This window comes from Platalea leucorodia, assembly GCF_965183815.1.
Source record: "Platalea leucorodia genome assembly, chromosome: 7".
NCBI classification, from domain to species: Eukaryota; Metazoa; Chordata; class Aves; order Pelecaniformes; family Threskiornithidae; genus Platalea; species Platalea leucorodia.
Genome location: NC_138829.1, coordinates 30,425,261 through 30,449,278, shown reverse-complemented (window position 1 = coordinate 30,449,278; position 24,018 = coordinate 30,425,261). Strand labels below are relative to the sequence as shown.

General features: G+C 37.0%; 1 protein-coding gene across 2 annotated transcripts in view; it reads left to right on the top strand.

Annotated features, from left to right (window-relative positions):
• AKAP6 (A-kinase anchoring protein 6) overlaps positions 1–24,018 on the top strand; it is a gene marked incomplete at both ends in the record, with an annotated part of 226,240 nt that overhangs the window by 125,699 nt on the left and 76,523 nt on the right. For both annotated transcript variants that reach the window (XM_082318955.1, XM_082318954.1), the window contains 2 exons: positions 17,387–17,535; positions 23,316–23,436. In XM_082318955.1, the coding sequence (XP_082175081.1) occupies positions 17,387–17,535; positions 23,316–23,436 (270 nt within the window). The remainder of the gene's footprint in view (positions 1–17,386; positions 17,536–23,315; positions 23,437–24,018) is intronic.

Sequence of the window (24,018 nt, the reverse complement as noted above, 5' to 3'; positions counted from 1 at the left end):
AATCTAAAAGTGAGCGGATCAGAAATCTTCTTTGTGGTAATAATGAGGTTGTAGAAATGGAACTTACCATATTTAAAGCAAAGCTGTCAGGATCATGTGGGTAAATGCATAACAGAAGGAAAGGATTAGGAAGATGAAGGTATCTTTGCATTGCTTGGAAAAGTATTTTGAAAGATACAGATGTTAAATTTTATTTAAAGAAGGATTTTTAAGCTGGAGCTCTGCACCATTTAATTTCGCCGGCTTGGATGGAGTTCCTTATGTTAGATATGTCTGGGAACATATTATGATTCTAAATAAGAATTTTAACTTCCGATGCAAAATAAAACAGTCTAGAGTCATAAAGACCTTGTCTGTATCATAAAAATATTCCTGTATTTGGTTTGAAAGCATGAGTGTAACTGTGCTTGTTCAAGTTCTCTCGCTTATAGAGCTTATACAACTGTGAATGGGACCTGCTGTGCAGAAAGGCTGATCTTGAACCAGCTCAGGCATATCACTACAGCTCCCCAGTGACTTGCACTCCCAGAGGTGACGATGCTCAGCGGTGGGGTTTGTGACACAGTAAGACAAAAAGTTTTGGAGGAACAGGCTAGTTCTTGAGGGTGTTGCTTAAGGCTCTGAGCAAACTCAAGAAGATGTTCAGTTAATGTTTGCAAATGTGTTTGCAGTCATAGGCTTACTTACTCTGGGGAGCAGCATGATGTTGAAATGTTATGTGTTAAAACAAGCATGATGGAAAACAAAGCTAGTAGTCTTGACAGGACATTTTTTTTTAAAATACCAGCGCTGGAAAATGCTGTCTTGGACTCTGCCATAGAATTAACAGTGAGCAGTGGATCTGATTACAACTGAATTATTTTCATTTATAAAGAGACTATTTAGATACACACACACATATATATAATATGCATATTTACAGATTTTAGATAGAAGTTTTGAAGTATTATGTGAGCTTTCTTCATATTTTAGATATTCTTAAGACATCTTTCACAGCATTTTAAATGTTCAGTTAAACAAGGATGTACATTTTATATGTATATTTCTCTTTTTAAAATATCTTGATGTGTTTAAAGAAAAAAAGAATTGATATGTTGTATGATTTACAGTCTTGGAAAAAAATAACATAGTCATAACTTTGCAGTTTTTGTGATGCATGAAGATCAGATTTTTTAATGTTGGTTAATGCTTTACTAATTAAAGTGTGCATGTTAATTAAAGCAGAGGCTAATGTTAATTACCTATATTAATGGAATCTCATGTAGCACCTGCCTGAAGCAATGGGTTCAATTTTCAAAATATCTCAATTAAGGCTGAAACTTTTGATTTGCATCTAGTAGGGTTTCAATTAACTGCATTGCAAACTTAAATAACACACTTAAAGGGATAATATCACCAATCACATGCAGCACAGTGGAATTGGTCGGTTCAATTATTGACTACGGCTATGAGAGCTTTCACAGTTGGCAGGTAAGTACTATGGTATTGGCAAGTGATTATTGTCTAGGGCTGTCATCACTTCTGTGGCTGTTGTAAGAGAGATGTTAAATTGCTGTACTTGGGTCTCACTGCAATTCCATTGCTGAGGGAGACAAAAATAGAATGATGTTTGCTCACATCCAGCATTTAATGGTGAAGATTCAGCTTGTTCCTCTGAAATAAATGACCACTGTTCCATGACATGGTAAGGCATTTTATCAAATGGGAAAGCAGCATTTGTGATAAAGTGCGCAATGTTGCAGTGTACTTCTCAGCCAAGCCAAGAGATGTGATTGTATTCCCAATCTCTGTTTCAGCCACCACAGCATTACGTGTTGACATAGGAGCTTTTAATGAGCAGCTTCAGGAAGCGATTAACAAAGCACTAGAAATAGATGCAATCATGCTGATTGGGAATCCTACCTAAGCTCCATAAACAAGACCGTAATGTCCTGCTACCATACAACTTTCTATGGTAATTATTCCTGATAGCTCCAAGACTTGAACTTGTAATCTGAGCCTACTCCAATAAGGCATTGATGGTTCAGTTAGAATGAAACCAAGATCCAAAAAAAAGCATGCTAACTTTTGTTGGTTTGGACACACAGTTGAAGAATGGATGTAGGGTTCTGTGGTAGGATCCAAATTTTGTTTGTACATGTAAAGCAAAAATATCTCCAGGCGTAATTCCTATGTGGCCTCTGTGGAAACAAAGCACTAGAGAGTCAGTTTTCAACCATGCTCAGCAAAGAACCTGGAGCACAAGGTTAGCCTGTGACTATATTATCAGGACCTCTCACGTTTACATATATATTATCCTGCTAAAAATGTGCTTAGGCCTTAGACCATCCCACTATACTGGATGCTGACTATCTGTATAATAGATTGCCTGTGCCTATTAATAAAAGCTGTAATATTCCATTGTAACACTCAGGCTTAATGCCTCCATTTTAATTAATGCTATGACAAAAGCAAAAACTCTTCGCAGTATCAATCAATCTGTTTAAGGAATTTATGAGATTAGAATAAAAACCTTTTACCAAACTCCATTTAAAATATTTGTTTTAAAATATTGTAACAACCCTTGACATACGAGTTGTCAGTATATGAACCTCTCTTGGGTCTAGATTAATCAGTGGTAATGATTTTTGTTGCTGTTTTCACTTCTGAGGAGCCTGTGTCCCATGTCATGTTGTACGGTCATAAGATGGTTTAGAACTCACACTTTTTTTGTCTCTGGAAACAGATTAAGGTCTATCATAATCTGAGCACCCAGGAACCCCACGTAGTAATACTCAACTTCTTTAATGGTATGATGTTTTTTACATGTACTCTATGGTGACAAAGTATTGTCTTATTTATCATTACTGGAAATGTGTGTCTTTTAGTTAAAGCTTTCCCTTGACAGATATTTTTTGTAGTAATTGAACTTCAGGTTCCTTGAGTCAATACACATCTTATTATAGCTGCAGAAAAGTTATATTTTCATGGGTCAGGTGTTAAACTAAAAAGATGCAGCAGGTATGCATATTATACTGTAATATGTTATTGTCATCTCAGTTATACTTCCTAATATTGTTTGAAGGAAAAAGATTAAATTATGCAATTGTATAGTCACATGAACATTTGTTACACACGTCATTTTTGCACATCTACATCTTGAGAGGGGTGATTTTGCTACTCTTTGCCAGTCTGCTTTGGACCTGGCTTCTTTTCCTAGTGAAATTAAAATGTTTGTTCGTATCCATTTATATATCTGTCTAAACTAAAGTAAAAATAGCTAAATGTCTCCTATTTGTTGAACTCTTGGTAGCACAGAATACTATAACAATAAATCTTGTATTAATTTGGCATTTTTAGCTACATTCTAAATGAGGAATAATACGGCACCAAACTGGCAGTATCTTGTGTAATGGTCATGTCTTTGATGAAAATCTGTTGAAATCATTGTATTTACAAGATTACTGAGTTTAGGTCTCCCTGGGTATTAGTTGGCCCAAAGGCACTTAGCCAATTAAGGCTATTGGAAAAAATGCAAGTAATCCAACCTGAAGCTTTCTGAAAGGAATCTTTAACACCATTTACTTCTTTTGCTGTATAGGGACTGTAATATAGCACTTTCAATATCTTGGGTATGCTTGGTTTGGTTTTATTTAGCTGGGGTGTTTTTGTTAGGTATGAGAGAGAGAAAGAAGTTTAATTCATTGTTCAAATTACAATATAATATTATATAAAAAGCATCCTGAATAAGTGATTCTACAGTATCATTTCATTAGGGAACAAGGAAGAAGAAGGCCATGCAAATTTCGATGGATTTTTATCAATGGTGATTTGAAAGGCATGCATGTAAAGTTCTTATTCTTACGTTTTGGCATATGTAGTCTTCCTGGAATGTTTGCTGCATGAGTAAGTCCAGACCTTAGGTGCTTTAGCCAAATCAGGTGTGCGGGTTTGGTCCTGGGGTCATGACAAGTTTGTAACGGAGGTCTTGGGGAAGAGTAAAACAACTACAAGTACACAGAAGTACATAGCATGTAGTCTGTTATACTGTGGTGTTTTCAACAAAAATGGAAGGAGCAAAGGAGTTGAGTCCCATTAGATAGTGATGGGCTAGAATGTATGGTATTTTTGTTAAAGGGTTCACATAAGACCCAATTGTGCAGTCTTTACTCTGGCAAAATTCCCTTTTATACTGTGGAAAGCTTTCCTAAATACAGTATCTAAAGAATGGGAGTGCTGGATATTGGCTTTTCTTTTAAAGTTATTTTTGGAGCTTTGACACACATAACATAGATGTGAATCAAAATCTACCTTAAAGCGCTGAGATAAAAGGTTTCCACTAAATTTTGTCTTGATAATGCAATAAAATGTTATCACATTAGAATCCTTGTCAAAGTAAGGTGTCTAACATGTTTCTGAAAAGGCAGCATTTGTAAAAAAAAAAAAGAAGTTTTTATTGTTAGAAGAGAGATGTCACTTTTATTATATTTTAGGGCTTTAATTGTTCTGTTACTTTGTCTTAGCCTTGAACAATCTCTCTACACAAGTGGATCATATCTTAATATTTTATATGTATATATAAACTGAGGTTTTTAAAAATAATTTTATATCACATCTGTTTTTACTGCATGTTGCTGCATGTCTCTAGAGACATACAGCATTTTTATTTTCATGTAAATTTATATTAGTTACAGTCTCCAGCTGTTTTAGATATAGGATCATTTCCTGTTGGTACAGTTTCCAGGACAATTCCCTTTTTTTCTTCTCAGAAGAATGAGAAATTTAATTTAACAAAGACATCCTATAATTGCCTTTGTATCTAGCAAGGTATCTAGCAATCTAAATATTTTATTTTATTTAAAACATCTGTCTACATAATATCATATGACTATACAAGCCTATATCAGCCTTCTGAAAGACAGCTGCTGCCACTTTTATTTAATTTATAAGAGACCAACAAAATTGCTCCTTAAGATAAAGCCCGTCTGCCACTGAGTCATATATAAAAAAATTTTGCAAGATGAAAATTGCTTGCATTTACAGTTCTTGTTAAACTAATCTAGGTCTTTTTCAAATTTAGAAGCATCGTTTTTCCTTTTCCCTCTGCGCGCCCCCCCCCCCCCCCCCCCGATCACTATGGAAACATAGGAGCTTTACATATACGTTTTTTAGAAGCTCATTTTATTAAGATTGAAGGTACATTTCTTTTTAAGATGAAATGCAAACTAGAGTCGCATCTTAATTGCTCGCTTGTGGGATCTATTTATCTCCTGCTATCTTCATTTGCACAAACATTTGGTGCAAATTATACTGGTCAGAATTTTCATGCAGTTTTTCAGAAAATATATAGGGGAAGTGGTAATGTCAATATAGATCTTTATCTGTTTTGTGTTGCTAAGCTTTCTTTGCACTGATTGTAAACTGTTTCTTTGTATGAAGCAGCTCATACTGAAAGGAAGACGTTTAATAGATAGTATCAATTTAGGCACAGCAGCCATCCTAGAAAAATAGACATAGGCATTCTACAGTATGTCTAAATAAGACAAGTTTACCTTTTCCAGGGAAGTAATCAAAGTATTCCTTTTTGGAGAACTAAGAGTATGAAAGGAAAATGTTTATGGTTCCCTACTGGCACACCGTTATGATTGACAGGAAAAACCAACATGTATGCCACATGAGACATCTTGTTCAGGAACTTTCAGGAGGGTAGTAAATTGGTGTTGGCACAAACACAAAAAAATAAAATGACTTGATTCAGCAGTTTTCAATTCTAAATCCCCAGGCTCCAAAGAAAGAAGTAAATATTCATCAAATGATCAAAATTTATATTGATTTTTATTCTACATTAGCAGCTCAAAGTCAAGATTCTTGACAGGGTGGATGTCGGTTTGAATGATTCTCTTTGAAATAAGGATACAGGCACTGGGCTGAGTGCTACTGTGCATTCCTGAGCCATAGGAAAAGACTATTAGAACCCTAGGAAGCTAAATTTTTTAAAGAATAGCATAAAGGCATGCTTGTTCTGTACTGTTTTGATAACTAAATTGTTGTTATTAGTATGTAAAGTAATTCTTGTTGTTCCTGCTTTACTCCATCCTTTCCATTATCATCTAAGGACAACTTTTCTGTAGTACTTCAAAGGGGAACAGTAGTTCACGTACTATAGTAACCGAGTTAATATCAGTACTTCCCAAAGTAAGTGTATTTTAGAGTGAAGTGCTAGCCTGGCAGAGCAAAGGAAGCAAAGATTGTATCTGCACATTATACATCTTTAATTTTGCAGTTTCTGCCAGGGAGTAAATAAAGATCTTGGGGGAGGGGGTGGGGGAAGGAGGATGGAAATCCAGAGGAAGAGAATGTGAGCATGAATGCAGCACTGAAACACAAATGTGATGACTGTGATTACCGAGCTGTGAGATTTAATGAGAAAGCCTGTATTAGAGTGAAGTAGAAAATCATAACCATCACCTCTAGTCTATAGGAGTATAATTGGATCCCAGCCTCCAGCAAAAAGTAAATAAATAAGTTAGTGATATTTTTAACAAACTTAAATATATTGAGAATAAAAGGGGAAGTTATCTCCATTACTGTACTGTTGCAATATACTTGGGTTTTTTTAAGTATCTCAGCTTGCATTAAAATGAGATTCATTGTTGTAAAATGGAAGAAGAGAATAGTAAGTGTGTGTTTGTGGAGGGGGTTAAATAAAAAGCAAAGTGAGGCAGAAATACTGTAACTATCAAAGTGTTAACAAATTTCCCAAATGTCCTAGGTGCTTACAATTCAGCAAACATCTTTAACAGCATAGCTTTAAAATTTAATTTTACAAACATTATGGGTAATGCTTTAATAGTATGCAAATTGCAATGAAGTCAGCAGCAGCAAAGCTGACCTCTCAGCAATACAAATATTTTATGTTTAAAACAGTTATCTTTTTACAGTTCCCTCTACTTCAGTAGTTGTCAGGCGCTTCAAGAGGCTCCTCATCTGAGGATCATAAATAAACTCAAAGGAGCAGCAGTCTGTACCTGCTTTTCATACAAGGCAAGGCAGTTGTAGAAATCAACATATTAAGCTATATGTTTTGCTGTTGCTACAATAATTACTAATATTTTTACTAATAATATTTTTTTTTAATTTCCTCCAAATTATTTTTTGAATTTTCTGTTTCTGATTTTCCTCAAAACCCATCTCTCTCTCTGTCTCACATATATATGGATAGGAAAAATAATGTACAGAGAAAAATACTTAGCCTGAATTTCCCTGCCGTTATTAAATAAATTAATTAAGTAACATGTAGTTTTTATCCTCCTTCATAGTCTGCCTATTCTTACTTAATCTTGCGGTGGAGACAGTCCTGTGTTCATATCTGGACAATTTTATATCATTAGTAGTTCAATATCTAAAAACTTGTTGAAAAAAAAAAAAAATTCTCCCTATAAGAGGAGAAAAAGTGATATTAATTTAAAAACAAAACAAAACACTTACATTGTATGGTAAGAAAACATTCCCATCTCTAGGGGTAATATACCATCAAATAGACTATCTAGGCATGGAAAGAATCTCCTTCAATTTCAGAACAAGTCAAATAAGCATTCAATGAGAGTCTTTGAGGTACACTCAGTGTAGGAGTTTGGACTTGAAAATGTTTGACACTGTTGAGCCTCTCAAGATTTTTGACTGAAAATATTGAATCGAAAGGAGGCTTTAGCTCAAAACTTCTGCAATTTTGTAAGTTGGTATGTATAGGAAATTGTGGAACTAGTTGTTAAACATATACATATATATTTGTAATGATTAGGTTAATAGATATGAAACATTTCTCAAGCATATAAAAGTTTAAAATGGAGCTACTCAGAAAAAAAGTTTATGCGCTAATAATTACTATGTAACATGCTCACAAATTATGTAATATTATAGAAAACAAATTTCATATTTTTTCTGTAATATGGCATCATCTTAGTAGTCATTTCTACATTTTATGTCGGTTCCTTTCAGCATAAGTAATAGAATGATACAAAAATCTCTGTTCATGAAAAAATATCAAAACATAAACCAGGAATACTATTACAGTATGGTAAAATCAATTAGAAGTCAATGCGTATTACCAAAGTAACTTCAGATTCATACATTGCAAGTTTAAAGCAGTAAATAATTACCTTATATTTACTTCCAAATGAGATTTTTCAATATAATAAATTCAGATAACTTGGAAGCCACTTTCTACAAGTAAGTCATCAGGTTTCACTTCACTGTAAGGCAGTACAGCTCCCAACGGTGAGAAAAGAGATTTCTCCAAAATATGCACAAAGTAGATCTCTGAGCAAAATTTCCAAGCAAAAGGCCGTAACATTTTTATATTAGCTCAGTCATGCCTTCCTGGAATGTGTTGGGTAGTTTTCCCTAGGAGGTATTGGTTTTGCAAGACCTACCTTCCCTTATTATTTTCAAATAGAAACATACATGTCAATCTGCTGCAGTGATGGGGGCGGAGAAATGTGCACTGTCACTCTGGAATTGCTCTTGCACGTGGGTGCTGTCCTGAATTCTGAACACTGGTACCCTCAACCGTAAGGGCATGGCCATTTTGAATGCCCAGCCCTACAGATCGAGTTAGGTGCATTGCCTGTCCACGTAGTTTGGTACACAGCCTTTTAGAGGAGCATGACTTTTAGAAGTATCAGTGCTTTGGATCATAGGCAGACTCTTTAACAATCTCTTTTTAAGCCACTTCATTGCTCTAAAAGTGCAAACAGAGGGAATGGTAGGAACAATCAGAACTGTGCAAATAGTGGAGGTTTTAATTAAGTAAGATTAAGTTTACAATTTTAGCACATTGAGGAAAGACTTTCTATGTCTGACTAGTCTTTCCTCTTCCTGACTACTTGGGGATCTTGAGGCTGGCCCAGAAACGTATTCAACCTTGTGTTTAAGTACAACAGATCTGTGTCCTGACCTCCTATAACAAATTGTTTTCTTTGCCAAACAGGAAAGAAACCAAGGCAAAAAGTTGTGCTGATGAATTGCTGCTTTAATAAGACAAATTCTTCTGGGCTTGTAAGAACGGGACTGTTTGGGCTTACAGTTCTTGTGGCATGTGAAGAGGTGTCACTGAAGGAGCTGGAAAGCATGTGGCAGTTTTGATGAAATGCACTCTAACCATTATGTTGATGGGTTCAGCTGGATCTGCATCCTTGTTAATTTGTATACTCTGCCTGGTTTTAGCAAGCGCTACTCTGTCATCCCAGCCCTTTCTGTTGTCAGTGCAAGCCTGTTCTCCATCTGGCCCCCGGTTATTACAAACCCTTCTTTTGCATCCTGCCTGTCACTCTCTTGTTCTGCGGGCTAGAGATGCAGACCTGCAAGACAAGAGAAGTAGCAAAAGATACTGGCCATTGTTCAGTTCCCATTCTTACAAGGACTTTTTTTCACCTCACAATTTTGGGATGCTATTGTGAGAAACTATTCAGAGTCTTGGAAGTCTCTGGAGAGGTTAATCCTTTCATACTTCTCTTCAATGCTTTTTGGTATTTGTGATATAGGGAACTTCTCTGGGTACATAGCTGAGATCTGTTTGATGCACAGGGCATGCCACATTCTTGTGTTGTATTTAATGTTACACTGAGCAGAACCAAAGGCAGAGGGACAGTCAGGAATTAGTCACCAGAGTTCCAGATTTTAAATTAAGAGCATGATCAGGACACCTCCATGGATTTGGGCAGACAATGCTGCTGAGGCCATGCTACTGATTGCATTTGCACTCCACAGTCCTGAAGTCACAGGTCATGTTCCTAATCTTTATAACAAAACAGCAAAAAACCTATGTATTTCTGAAAGCCGAGGGAAACCCTTGAAAAAGGTATTGCTGTTATTTACTGGCTTTTTTTTTCTTTTTTTCCCCCTGTTATTTCTGATGGCTCTGGGAACTGCCTGAATTTCTGTCTTGCTATAACACAGCCCTACTTTATCTAAAATTTCATTTTATGGTTCCTGTGGACAGGCTTAAAATTCACTGTGCTGTTACTACTGTTAGTTTAACTCTATGATGAGTTTAAGTACCTTGATAAGTAAGAATGTCGTTGCCTTGTAATTTTGCTCATTCTATGTGGAAGTTTCACATTGTTGTGATGGTTTTAGTACACTGAAAAACAAAGTGATAAAGTTATTACCAATATAAAAGCATTTCTGAGATTGATGATGATAAAAACACTTTGCTAAGATTTTAACTGGTAACAAGCATGCCCTGATTAACAGAATTAATTTCCTGCATGATCAAAACACAGCGTGTCCTTTGTAATAGGACTATCAAATATTCAGCTCTCAGTAAACACATTTTATGATATAGGATTATTTTTTAATCTGATTCAGTCCTGAAGAGAGTGTGCAAGATGAAGGATGGAAGAGGCAGGGGAGCCAAAAACAGGAAGGGTAACAGACTAAGAAAGAAGTCAACTGCAGCAAGGTCTGTTTTAATTATGCAGAGGCGGGGGGGGGGGGAGGGAGGAAAGAAAAAAAACAACAGAAGATAAGAGTTACTATCCCGCTTCAAGAACAAAACCAAATGCCTACACATAAGGTAGAAGCAGTACTTCCAAGAAGTCACTTGAAGTCCAAGAAGCCTGACACTGCCAAGTGATGGACTTGATGATCTTAAAAGTCTTTTGCAACCTAAATGTTTCTTTTCCAACCTAAACGTTTCTATGATTCTGTTGTACAATGCCATTTAAAATGCCAGGGTGACTTCTTGGAAGTACTGCTTCTACCCTAAGTGTTTTCAGCAACAGATCTGTTGGCTGGCTATGGGGATGGAGTGGTGGATGGTCAAGTCTGTCTGTATAGAGTCTTTGCTCAAACTCTTGCCTGCCAAAGAACTCTTTCTGTAAGCTACATCTCCATGGAAGATATTTTGAACTGTGTACTCCTCAACATCATTTTGTTCAGTAGCTGCATCTGTAACACAGCCAGGGTCTGTTTCATGTCGTGTAATAAAGCCTTCTCCACAACTTTATAATGTGGAGAAATAGACAGACTATTGTGACAGAAAACAATAAAAAATGCTTGAGGGCACAGATATGACCACATAAATGCTACTGTGATCAACTTAATTCTGGTAAGAAATTACTCCCAAATTTATCTCTCAAAAAATTCACCACTTACAAAGATATAAAGATTGCCAAGCTGGGATGTGCATCCTTTTAGAATGGTGCAGCTGAGTTTGCACGTCTATAAAATATATATATAGGTGAGTCTTCTAAGTCTACATTCTGCATAATGCCATCTGACAACCTCCTTGTTTGGTGGAAACTGGAATTTGTGCTTTAATTTAAGAGACAATGTTTTTATCCAGCTTAAGTTCAACTAATGGCAGAGGAACTGAACTGTCTGTATTTCATATGCAATTCTATAGTAATTACAGTCTAGTGTGGCAGTGGTATAGCTTCTCTACAGCACTGTAGAGAAAGGATAATGCAAGATAGGATACTTTCATAATTCATATTCAACTGAATGTATTATAATTTGTATATTTAAAACACAGAATAGTTTGCTTACAGTAACATAGTTCATAACAAAAGACTTGTGCTCCCTAGGAAACAGTGTCTGAAAATACTTTCAACACCAATTCAGTGATATTTATTCTAGTACATTCCAATATAAAAAAATTTTACAGCAGAACAACACTAGCACTGAGTTCTAATCTCCCATTTACATTGGTGTAAATTTTGAGAATCTCATTTGACACTCTATACAATATAACCTTTCAATCTCCTTCCTCCCACAGTAACAACTACTATCCCTTGTCTTGTCTTTCTCCACTTCAGAATGAGGTCATTCTAACATGTAGGTCTAACAAGAAATACAATGTATTTTCATTGATTTGTATTGTCACTGATTACCCCTTCGTGTTATGTAGTGATCTGTATAGTAAAGGACATTCTATGTTGTCATGCAAAGCCAGTCTTAAGGAACAGATTCTGTACGCCAGGCTCCCTCAGTTTATTTATTAGGTCTTGCTTTTTAGAAAATGAGCTTTCTGACAGTAGCCTTGAAAATATTTACCATTATTAATCGATCACTAGAACTGAATATTTGGCAGTAGTATAGAATTTTTTCACTGTTTTTCCCAGAGACTACTGTTTTTTCATAGTCTTGTTTAGAGATTGGATCCTTCAGGCTCAGGAAAATGAGAGCATTTTGTCATTTGATTATTGGAAATGTCTCAGTTTAATTTACAATGGAATATTGTAAACTCATTCCATCCTGGTAGGACAGTGACTGTTAGAGAATCTGTACAAGTGTGTAACCAGACCATCACCAGCATCTTTATTGTGTTTTTACTGCGAAAATGGTCACTTAGAAGAGGACCATGAAGTGGAAAACAACTGCTGGGTGTCATTCCTTGGCATTTTTTTCCATGTTCAATTTTTCACTGATTCTGACTTGCTACATCCTCTGAAAAAAAAGAAGAAACTGAATTCCACTTCTAAGATGGGGCACTAAGAGTAAATGAATGATTGCCTCCCACCCAATTTCTGTTACATATATTTGGGATGATGTGTATCTCAGTGGACTTTCTCAGGACTTGCTAGATTTCCATATCAGTAGAGGTGTGTTTGTGATAGAGAGTAAATTCTTATAGTTGCGTTAAGTAGCAAGAAAGCATATGTAGGGCAATCTGAAAATGGACACTTAAAATAAGCTAGAAGGTAAAGCAAGTAGCTTTTCTATATTTGATTAGCAAATAATAAAGATGCTACTTTATTCTGCCAGAATACTGCAAAACTAGTCCTTCATTATTATTAAAGATTTTAAGTTGAAAATAAATTGCAGTAGATTTATTGCATATCTGTGCTGTATACTATTTTCTAGATTGTGCCTTGTGCCTGTTAGTTCAGCTTCTGCAGAATGTAGCTTTTGAGACTTAAACTGATCAATACCTACTTGAGGTCTTCAAAGCCTCTTTGGATTTGCAGTTGATATCAGTAGAACAGGGACAAAAAAATGCTGAAGTACAACAGTGAGATAGATGAATTCATACAGAAAAGAAATCAGAGAGATCCATCTGAAACTCTACGGTGCCTGAGTTTGAGTTACTGTAAGTATTTGGAATAGTTGAAGACAGAAATTGGGTTTAAAAACAAAAATAGTTGATTTATAGAGGGATCATTTCTGAAGTACAAGAACTGGGACACAATTGCTTGTATTCAGGATTCATAGAGTATGATGTTGATGGAGTTCATAATCCTCAGTACAAGAGGGTCTTATAGCTGTGAGGCAGAAATAGTGGATTCTCATTCATCCCTTTCCATATATTCACTTACTCTTTCTATCCTGCTTTTCCATTCACCCCCTATTCTATTTCATCCTCCTTTTTCTTCTCCCATTTTCCGTATACATTAATGATTTGCCTGTTTACAAATATTTTTGCAAGTGAACAGAGAATGAAAGTTCTGTGAAAAGCTGCTTTCTTTATTTTTTCCATTTGTTATTTCAAAATACAGAGGAAATTATAGGGAGGGGAATTAGAAAATGCCAAAAAAAAGTGTATATCAAGTATTGGGATAGTTGTGCTATTTGAGAAATAGCATGTGTTCATACAGTTCAGAGCTGAGTTTTAATTCATATGTGTGAGGATCCAGAGTTTAGGCTACATATGAATTCCCTCCTTTTGGAGTAGTGGGGTAGGGGGGAGGATGGGGAAGAGCGGGTTGTATACATAATTTCAACAACAGCCAACCCACCCCCAAAGCAAAAAACTCACCCAAAAAACCACCTAAAACCCATAGGAAAAAAGCAAGAATTACTTATCTTGATTTCCAAACCCATCCTGAAAATCAGGGAAATTATTTGCTTAAAGTTTTCCACAAGATTTCACCTCTAGGCTTAAAACAATCACAGAAGATTTTAATTGATAATGTAGTTGGTTTAGAAAGTTACTGGTCATTCATAACAGGGCTTTTGACTGGAACTGTCACGTCAACCATAACTAAAATAAAAATAACCAGTGAATAACTGCTTTCTGGTAAGAATAAATTACAAGAACAAATTCATAGCCTTATGTGCACTATTCAAAATATTCAGCTGGAAGATTATCCTTACTGAGGAAGAATCCTTCCAAAAAAAAAATTTGATGAGGAACCCCTGTATACTATGGAAAAGGATTGTTTATCAACTTAAAGAAAAATGCTCTTAGAATCATAGAATCACAGAATCGTTAAGGTTGGAAAAGACCCTTAAGATCACCGAGTCCAACCGTTAACCTATCACTGCCAAGTTCACCGCTAAACCATGTTCTCAAGCACCGCATCTACCCTTCTTTTAAATACCTCCAGGGATGGAGACTCAACCACTTCCCTGGGCAGCCTGTTCCAATGCCTGACTAGCCTTTCGGTGAAGAAGTTTTTCCTAATATCCAACCTAAACTTCCCCTGGCGCAGCTTGAGGCCATTTCCTCTCATCCTATCGCTTGTTACTAGGGAGAAGAGACCGACCCCCACCTCACTACAACCTCCTTTCAGGTAGTTGTAGAAAGCAATAAGGTCGCCCCTCAGCCTCCTCTTCTCCAGACTAAACAACCCCAGCTCCTTCAGCCGCTCCTCATGAGACTTGTGCTCTAGACCCTTCACCAGCTTCGTTGCCCTCCTCTGGACACGCTCCAGCACCTCGGTGTCCTTCTTGTAGTGAGAGGCCCAAAACTGAACACAGTACTCGAGGTGCGGCCTCACCAGTGCCGAGTACAGGGGCACTATCACCTCCCTGGTCCTGCTGGCCACACTATTCCTGATACAAGCCAGGATGCCATTGGCCCTCTTGGCCACCTGAGCACACTGCTGGCTCACGTTCAGGCGGCTGTCAACCAACACCCCCAGGTCCTTTTCTGCCAGGCAGCTCTCCAGCCACTCCTCCCCCAGCCTGTAGCATTGCATGGGGTTGTTGTGACCCAAGTGCAGGACTCGGCACTGAGCCTTGTTGAATCTCATACAGTTGGCCCCGGCCCAATGACCCAGCCTGTCCAGGTCCCTCTGCAGGGCCTTCCTACCCTCCAGCAGATCAACACTTCCACCCAGCTTGGTGTCATCTGCAAACTTACTGAGGGTGCACTCGATCCCCTCATCCAGATCATCAGTGAAGATATTGAACAGGACCGGCCCCAACACTGAGCCCTGGGGAACACCACTCGTGACCGGCCGCCAACTGGATTTGACTCCATTCACCACCACTCTCTGGGCTCGGCCATCCAGCCAGTTTTTAACCCAGTGCAGAGTGCACTTATCCAAGCCGCGAGCAGCCAGCTTCTCCAGGAGAATGCTGTGGGAGACAGTGTCAAAGGCCTTACTAAAGTCCAGGTAGACAACATCCACAGCCTTCCCCTCATCCACTAAGCGGGTCACCTTGTCATAGAAGGAGATCAGGTTAGTGAAGCAGGACCTCCCTTTCATAAACCCATGCTGGCTGGGCCTGATCCCCCGGTTGTCCCGCACGTGCCGCGTAACGGCACTAAGGATGATCTGCTCCATGACCTTTCCCGGCACCGAGGTCAGGCTGACAGGCCTGTAGTTCCCCGGATCCTCCTTCCGACCCTTGGATTGGAAATGGAACAGGAAGGTGATGACCTTTGACCCTTGGGAATGGAAGGGGAACAGGAAGGTGATGATGTCTGTTTATCTGCTGCTTTTGTTCATTTCTGAGTTATATAAACAGCAGTTTTAATTACAGTTTCTGAAAGAGCATGTTTTATAGCTCTCTCAAACCTTAATGTTTTACTCTAACTGGACAGTCCTAACTAATTAGTCTTGTATTCAGGTAATGTTTCTTCATTGGTAACCCTGTGTGGTTTAATTTTCCACTATTTCAGACTAGGTGTGAAAGCCTTGTATTTCGTTTATGTGCACACTGAAAGACCTGCATGGTTTACTTTGAATTTTTATCTTCTGTGTCCTTGGAAAATTGCTAGTATTTTTTGTTGTTGGTTTTTTTTTTTTAATTTCTCAAAAACATATTGGGGTTTACTGCCAAACATAACAAATCTCACTGTAAGAAGCAACTGAAAGAGAAAGCTGTAAATGTTTGAAAGACAAATTTTAAAAGGAAGTGGAATTTCCAAATCATCTACATTATTACTCAGCAAAAATTGCATGAAGGCAAGGCATAAGCAAATATACGTAACTGTTATTACCACAAGCTTATAAAGACATTCCAACCTTCCTTCAGCCTTTCCCTACTGACATTCTTCAGCGCCTATTTCCCTTCACTTGCCTGCATTTTTCCTAGATTTTGCAGATTTCCCTTCTCCTCTCTGGCCCTTTCACTGCTTTCTCTTTACAGCTGCCGTTGTTCCACAGATTGGAAACGCTGTCGTGCTGTCAGCAGCGAAGCAAACCCTTCACTTCCCTGCCTCCCACAGTAGAAAATGCAAGAGAGTCCTTATACAAAATTTCCTCCATGCTTGTTGCATTTACTTGCCATGGCACCAAATAGTTAAGCAGGCATTCCGCTCCTAATGGAAATAAGAGTATGTCGTTACACAGAAGTAGCAGTTTTTGAAGCATTATCAGAATTTGCAATGCATTTTTCTTTCAATGAAGCATATTAAAAGAAAACAATAGCATATTGGTCCCAAAGTGCTTTTGAACTTACTCTACCCTCTGTTCTTTGTCCTGTTTCTAGGGGCAAGTGTGGCAAACAGCAGATTTCATCCTTTTATCATCTGGTTCTCTGAGCCCCAGAATCAAACTGATCACCACAGCTGCAATAAATAAAGTGTCTATTCAATAAGTTATGATGCCAAATATTATTCAACATTCTTCTGGCCAGGCACAGAGTCTGATGGAAAACAGCACATCTCACTTATTGCCTTTTTCCTTGCAATTAAAACTGCTGAGTAATCAGTGGACAACGCCAGATATGGGAAAGCAGAATATGAATAATGCCAATTTGCTTGGTTTTGTTTAGACTTGCTATTTAAAACAAAAATACCTATAGCAATATAGCTTTCATTAATTATGAAGCACAGGCAATGTGTTAACAATATCAGTCTTGAAGACTGTAAGAAATGTAATTTTATGTATCTACTTGTTCTGACATAGTGCGTGATTTCTAATATCTTTTTCATCCATGTCCAGACATTTTTATGCGGCATTTGATTGGATATACATCTCATGGAATATATAGCACATTCTCTGATAGAAACTTCAATAGTTCGGTTCTAGCATTTGGGAATACACTGTACTTTTCTCTGACTTAATGGTTCTTCCTTTTTTGCTATCATGCAAGGAGACAAATGATGGTGTGAATCATTTGGTTTAAATTGTTGCAGTCCAAAAGTATTTGTTTTAAATGCATTCTTTCTGAATTTTTTTTTTTAAAAATTCTGTTGTGTTTTTTTTTTCTCTTTGTTTTCTTTTTCTAGGCTGAGGTTCAGCTATGCTATCTGGAAGCACAAAGAGATGCTGTTGAACAGATGTCCTTAAAGCTGTACAGTGAGCAGTACAACAGTAGTAGCAAGCGAAAGGAAGAGTTTGCTGATATGTCAAAAGTTCACACAGTGGGAAGTAATGGGTAGGGAACTATTCTTTTTGTTGTTTTATTCTCACTGATCTGTATTTTTTTTTACATGATATACTTTCTCTTACTTCTGGTTAACCAGGATTTTTCTTCCTAGGCCAAGAGGCAGGGGAAAACTCTATATTATTTTTTTTTCCATATATGAATGCAAAAAATAATGGCTTCTGGATAATTTATCCAAATCATGGTTTGTTCATAGGATTACCTAACATTATCTAATAGCAATCCATTATTTTGATTTTTAAAAATGTAATGTGTCCTTTTGCTTCAAGCTTTTCTCCTCCAATGACTTCGTATCTTTTGATTTCTTAGCATCTTCCAAGGCAGCATCTTTACGATGTATTAATATTTCTGCAAGACAATTCTCTATAATCATTATTCTACTTGTGACTCGGAAATATGAATGTGAAGCCATTCACTTATAGTCCACCAGTTCAAACATCCCAGTTTTGTACTTCTAGAAAACTTTAATTTTTACTCTTTCCCCTTGACTTGGTCTTCTCAGTCTGTTTTTTAATAAATGTAAACACACCCCCCCCGATATTATATATGTAAGTGTATATATAAAAGCACTCTTTCTTAATAGTTTGAGCAAACCAAGAAAACTGGTTGTTCTGGCTTAAGACTTTTTCTTGAAGGTCTTTTGAAAACCATATCTTCTAACTGCTAGCTCCCCTAAATGAACATAAGAATATACCTGTGAGTTCATAATAGTGTGGAGCAAAAGCTGTTCAAAGGAGCCAGCTGGTGCTCATTGCTTGGGTACACCTTCATCCTGATAGAATTTTTCTTGTAACCAGTAAATACAGTAGAACTTTTGCCTGCAGTTTCCTATGCAAGGAAAGTCATTGACCGAGGTGTTCATGAGTTCTTTATCTCCCGAACTTCCTTTTCCAATTGTTAACTCAATGTTGCGGTCTTGGAAACACAGTTTTATTAAATTACCGACTGTAAAGATAAATGAGCCTTGTAAACATCCCCTCTTATTATACGGAAAGATGACTGTTTTAGAAAAGTTGATGTGGGCTAATTATGTAGGATTACTGAGATCTTGATTACATATGCAGAAATCTGTCAGATTCTCAAACACGCCAGTGCAGCTAGTGCCAACCATAAAAATAATTTGTTCAGAATTGGTGTGTATATGTATATAAATGTGTACTGGGGTCTACACGTTCAAAAACAGCTTCTAATTTTGCAGCCACAGTTGAATGTGAGCAAGACTTAAGGGTGGAATTTTGTGTGGGACTTAAGACAGTAAGACTTCAACAAATGTTTGATTTTATTGAGGATAGGGGATATAAAGCTTTCAGCCTCATGGAAAAATCCAGTTTGTAGCTCTACATACCACATGTGTAAAGCAAATAGGCTCCTAAACATACTTGTTTGCACTTGTCATTACATGCTTGTTACTGGGAACAGTAACCTACTAGTGTTCCCTGCCTTTTCTGTGCTGTGGCCACCTTTCTGGGCCCTTATGGCCACCCCAGCCCTTAGAGGCTCAACAGTGGCTTAAGGGGCCAAAGGACCAGAGGGAGACAAATACAATACCATGTGTTCAGCCATTGTAGAAACTAGCGTGGGCTGAATTCAGATGGAAAACTTCCAGTTGAACCAGTCTGAGGTATTGTATTGAACACAATGGAGATGCCTTTCAGCTCTTTGAAAATACAGTTGATACAACATTTCCCTACTGCATAAAAACTGTGGACAAAAAAAACTGTGGACAGAAATTCCACAGTAGGATGACCTAGCTAGAGACTGAGATCTCTACAGAGAAGGGGCCATTTGCATAACTGGGAAAATTAGGATATCTATCCATTAGCTGTTGTGGAAGTTTGACCTAGGAGAAAGAAGAGTGTCTACAGGGAGAACAAGAGTTATTGTAGATGGAGAATCATTTACATAGTGGGGGGAAAGATCTGGGAGGTGACTTTGTGTAGGAAATAGCTAAACTGAGATAGGTAAGGTAGTATCTGCAGAATAGGGTGATGCTAGTGCGTGTGTAAAGAACAGGAGATTTCCTGCAGAACAGCGATCTTGTTACAACAGCGACAGAAAGGATTTACATGTATGTGCATGGAAATGGCTAAAGTGACAATGAAAGAGAAGAGAATGAATATCCACTGCAGAAGAACACCAGCTAGCAGGTAGCAAGAGGTAACCAAGAGTAGTTGAGAGCAGCTGCAAAATTTTATAGCAAATCTGGCTGGAAATATTGCATCCCCTCAAAACTGGGGAGGAGTTTATACAGGTACTATTGGGAGATACGGATACGATATTTACAGCACCATTGCACAACCTGAAGGCCAGATCCTGGGATCCTGTCATCACCGAGTATTGGGCCTTCATGGATGAGGCCTTGAGAGAAATGCATTAGAGGGGGCTTCAAGTATGCACAGAATATAAGGCAATTTTAAAGCTGTTAAGGTCAGAACTCTGATTTCTCCTGTATCCTCCTAATAAAAATATGTGTATGGAAAGGAGTTCCAAAAAACGATGACCCAGAAACTTGGAAAAACTTTTTGTCTGGCTGGATTTTTTTTTGGTAGGCGTACGAGTGTGTTTACAGTACTTCTAAATACTATGGGAGTTATGCCATCAAAGAAATAATACAAACTGGAAGTGTGTGTTAAACATGGGGAAAAAGGCTGATGGAAATAGCTTCACATTCCTTTTTATTTATTAATGCCACAGACGAACTGGTTTTCTCATGAGAAAGGTGCTCATGAATTTTCATTCAAAATAATAAATTGATGTCCACATTTTAAGAAATATGTTTAGGGTTCAAGGGATTAGACATGCAACTCTGCATATCTGATTCCCTGTTTACCAAAATAAAATATACTTCTTAATGTCATTTTAGTTATTATGTAGCTAATGGTTTTAGCTTATTAACCAACAAACCTATATTAAGGAAGCTTTAGTTACCTGTCCTTTAACTAATAGTATAGCATTCTTCTTGGCAATGTTTGAGTACTTTTAATGGAGGAATATTTTTTTGCAATAAACAGATGACCTAATTTAATCTTTTTTTAGTGATTGGTGGATTTGGGTAATCAACCGAAATTAGATCTTTTCTATAGTTCTTGCATCTGTAACATACATCAGTATTTGAGAAGTTATGCTTTCCCTGATTCTGCCTGTGGCAATATGAAAAAAAGGTCTGCTAAGCCCAGAAAAAATAGATTCTGAATAAAAAAGAAATATTCAATATACCACAGAAATACTGACAGGTACATTTTAATCTTAACCTGTCACTGATCCTACAATTGCTGGATTTTCTGAATATATTTTTAGCGGCTTAGTAACTCAGATCCTTTTCCAAATAGTAATTTAATAGTAATCAGTAGATCCATCCATTCAGATGTGAGGCATTCATTTTAAAAACAAAACTTTTTGCCTGTTTTTTTTTTTTTTAATATCAGAGTTACTTTAGAATTATTAAAAATATTGCAATCAAATCTTAAAAAAAATATTGATGATGCTTTGTAGACTGACTTCACTATCTTTAGGCTCAGGCAAATAACTGCCATAGGCAGTTTGCTTAAAAATGCTTCCAGATGGCTTTATTTTACAGCAGAAAACCAAAAAAGAGAATAGGCACAGTATGTAAACTATGGGGGGGGGAAAAATCCCCATTACATCTTCGACCCCTTCCTGGGCTTTTTCCTGTGAATCCTGTTTCTCTCAGTCTTAGTTTTGGGTTGAGTTCCTGTTTAGAACTTAACTAGAAATCAAAGTGTTCAACTGTTTCCTCGTGCTTAACTGAGTTTTATAAAGGTCAGGGGAAAGTGCTTTTGTGTGTATTTAAAGGATCGATTCATCCTATTAAACCAATAAATAGACCAATTTGGACTGTAACTAAGATGTGATTCTATAGATGCAAAGCAGGTGTTCGGATCCAGTGCATCTTCTGCCTGTTACAGTAAAATCCCAGTCCACTTACTGGTGCAGTTTCCAAAGGCATCCCATCCCATTCTGGCAGCAGCAGGTCATGAACGTTGGATGTAGGCTTTGTTTCCTGCCATCTTCCTATCTTAATTTAGATTTTTCACTGGTACAAACTGTCCAAGTCCAACTGAATCTGTACCAATTTATATGAGATGAAGTCTAGCCTCTTATATCATAAAACATATGTTTTAATAACTGTCTGTCAGTTTTATGACTTTGGATAATATTTGGATAAGATGGAAGAGAAAAAAAGGACAGTAGATACTGAAGATACAGAATGGTTATACTGCTTTCTGAGGAAGGGATAAAGATTCAGTATCACTGCAAATATACCATTCAAAATGGAGTTTAGTTTTATTGTAGTTTCAAAATGATATCTGAGTGAAATACCTCCTGAAACAGGAGAAAAGCCCTGAACTCCAAATGAAACTATTATATTTCAACAATAGTAACTTGCCCTTTTATGCTTGCTCTTCTTTATAATAGCATCATTGCTTACCTTCTCAGGGCAGCAGGCAATTTTAAGTAAGTGCACCTCATAAATTATTGAGTAAAAGTATACTAAGTACAGTGGATTAAACTAGAGAGTTACTTCAGAAGCAGGAATCAACACTTGTGCATTATACAAGACTTCCTTTGTTGTCAACTCATTGAAAATAATACCGCAGAAGGCATATGCTTTCTTCTCTCTTGCTTGCTTTCTTGCAGAAAGACAATTCTACTTGTCACAACTTTATCTATAAGCTTTCAAAATTACCATGCATATGGTATTCTAGTTAATAACAACTGAAACTGCGATAGCATTAATAACATTAAAAACATATTTAGTTTATTGTTTCTCTGTTGAAATACTGCTCATTTTTTAATGGGGTTGTTAAAAAAAGTTGTTAATAATTGGAGAAATTAGCTTTAGTGGAACATGCACTATTGTTTGATCAATATGGGAGTTTTTTGATACTACTGACAAGGCTTTTGTTAGTTCCAGTTTTGCAAGTTTGAAGATTCCTTTTTAAGGGGTATCTTTTTGACGAATGTGCAGTTTTTCAGCATGTACCTTCTGTCTTGTATCACAGTGTTTTAGAAGAATCTATGCTTTACTTATTCACTAGGCTTTCAATAGAGAATCACATTAATCCTTTTAAGCTCCTTATTCTAATGATTTATTTTGTTGAAAACCGTAGTGATCCTCCTTTGAATTTTAATGATTGCTGGCTATTCAAGGATTCATTGTTTTGACTTCCTGTCCTTACCTTTGTTTCTTACATGTCTGTAGGGAACACCTGTCTAATACTGTATCTGGCCTTAGTTCTCACTGGCTTACCATATTCACTCAAGCCTATCTTAAGGCGTTAAGTTGAAATGCTAGCTACTCATCCATGAAAATAAATGTAGGATATTTACAGAGATAGGCAGATAGACAGCAGAGGGATGGCTGAATGGATTGAGTCATTTTTCAATGAAAATAATATTTTTATATAAATTCTATCAATATGATTGTTGCAAAGTTTGCTCAATATAAAGTCAGCACTTTAAAACCATTAAATAACAACATGTAGGGGGGATTTCTACTTCAAAATTTTTGAAGCAAATGCAGTATGCCAACAGTTGTCAGGATTTGGCATCAGCTGCTGAATTTGGGTCATGGCACTGGCTTAAATTGGACTTCAGTTTTCATTTTCATCCACTCTGTATAAATACAGAATGTCTCTTTAGAAATATAACTAGGAACATCATGAGTTTTCAAGAATATATTATTCTAATACAAGATTTTAACAACTACACAGTATTTATGCATAATACATTTTGTTCCTTATCTACAGCCTTTTGGACTTTGATTCAGAATACCAGGAGCTCTGGGATTGGCTGATTGACATGGAATCCATCGTGATGGACAGCCATGACCTGATGATGTCAGAGGAGCAGCAGCAGCATCTTTACAAGGTTAGCGCTACCGTTACTGCCTTTACCTAGCTATAGAAGATCTGATTAGCTTGACAAGTCTTTCTCTCACAGGATATCGCTGCGTTCATTGTATGTATCATGGTGTCTATTAGAATTCCCTTCCCTGTCCCCAACCTCATTTCCATCCCCTGTGCGCTGACAGGCTGCACCGACATCATAATTGCAAGAAAGTTCCCTTTATCACATTCTATTTGGTGTAATTCTATAGAAGGACAAAGATTTGTCTTCAAGATGAATAGAAATAAATGAAACTGCATTAATAAATAGACTGAAACAAAATGAAGGAAAAAAATGAAATGGTAGCATTTAACAAAACGTGTTTTGATTGGAGCTTTCAGCTGGATTTTTATCCACCTTTCAGACCTCTTCTGGGAAGAAAGAAATTTGCCTTGATTTTGGTTTGCTGCTACCAGGATACAGGACTCTTCCAATTTAATTTTTATTAGTTATACATAAAGCAGACATTGTCATGTTAAGTCATCACACTTGCTTGTGATTTCAGCAAAAGGATTTTGAACTTGCATATTGATCTTCAATATGATTGCATATTGGTCTTCATCT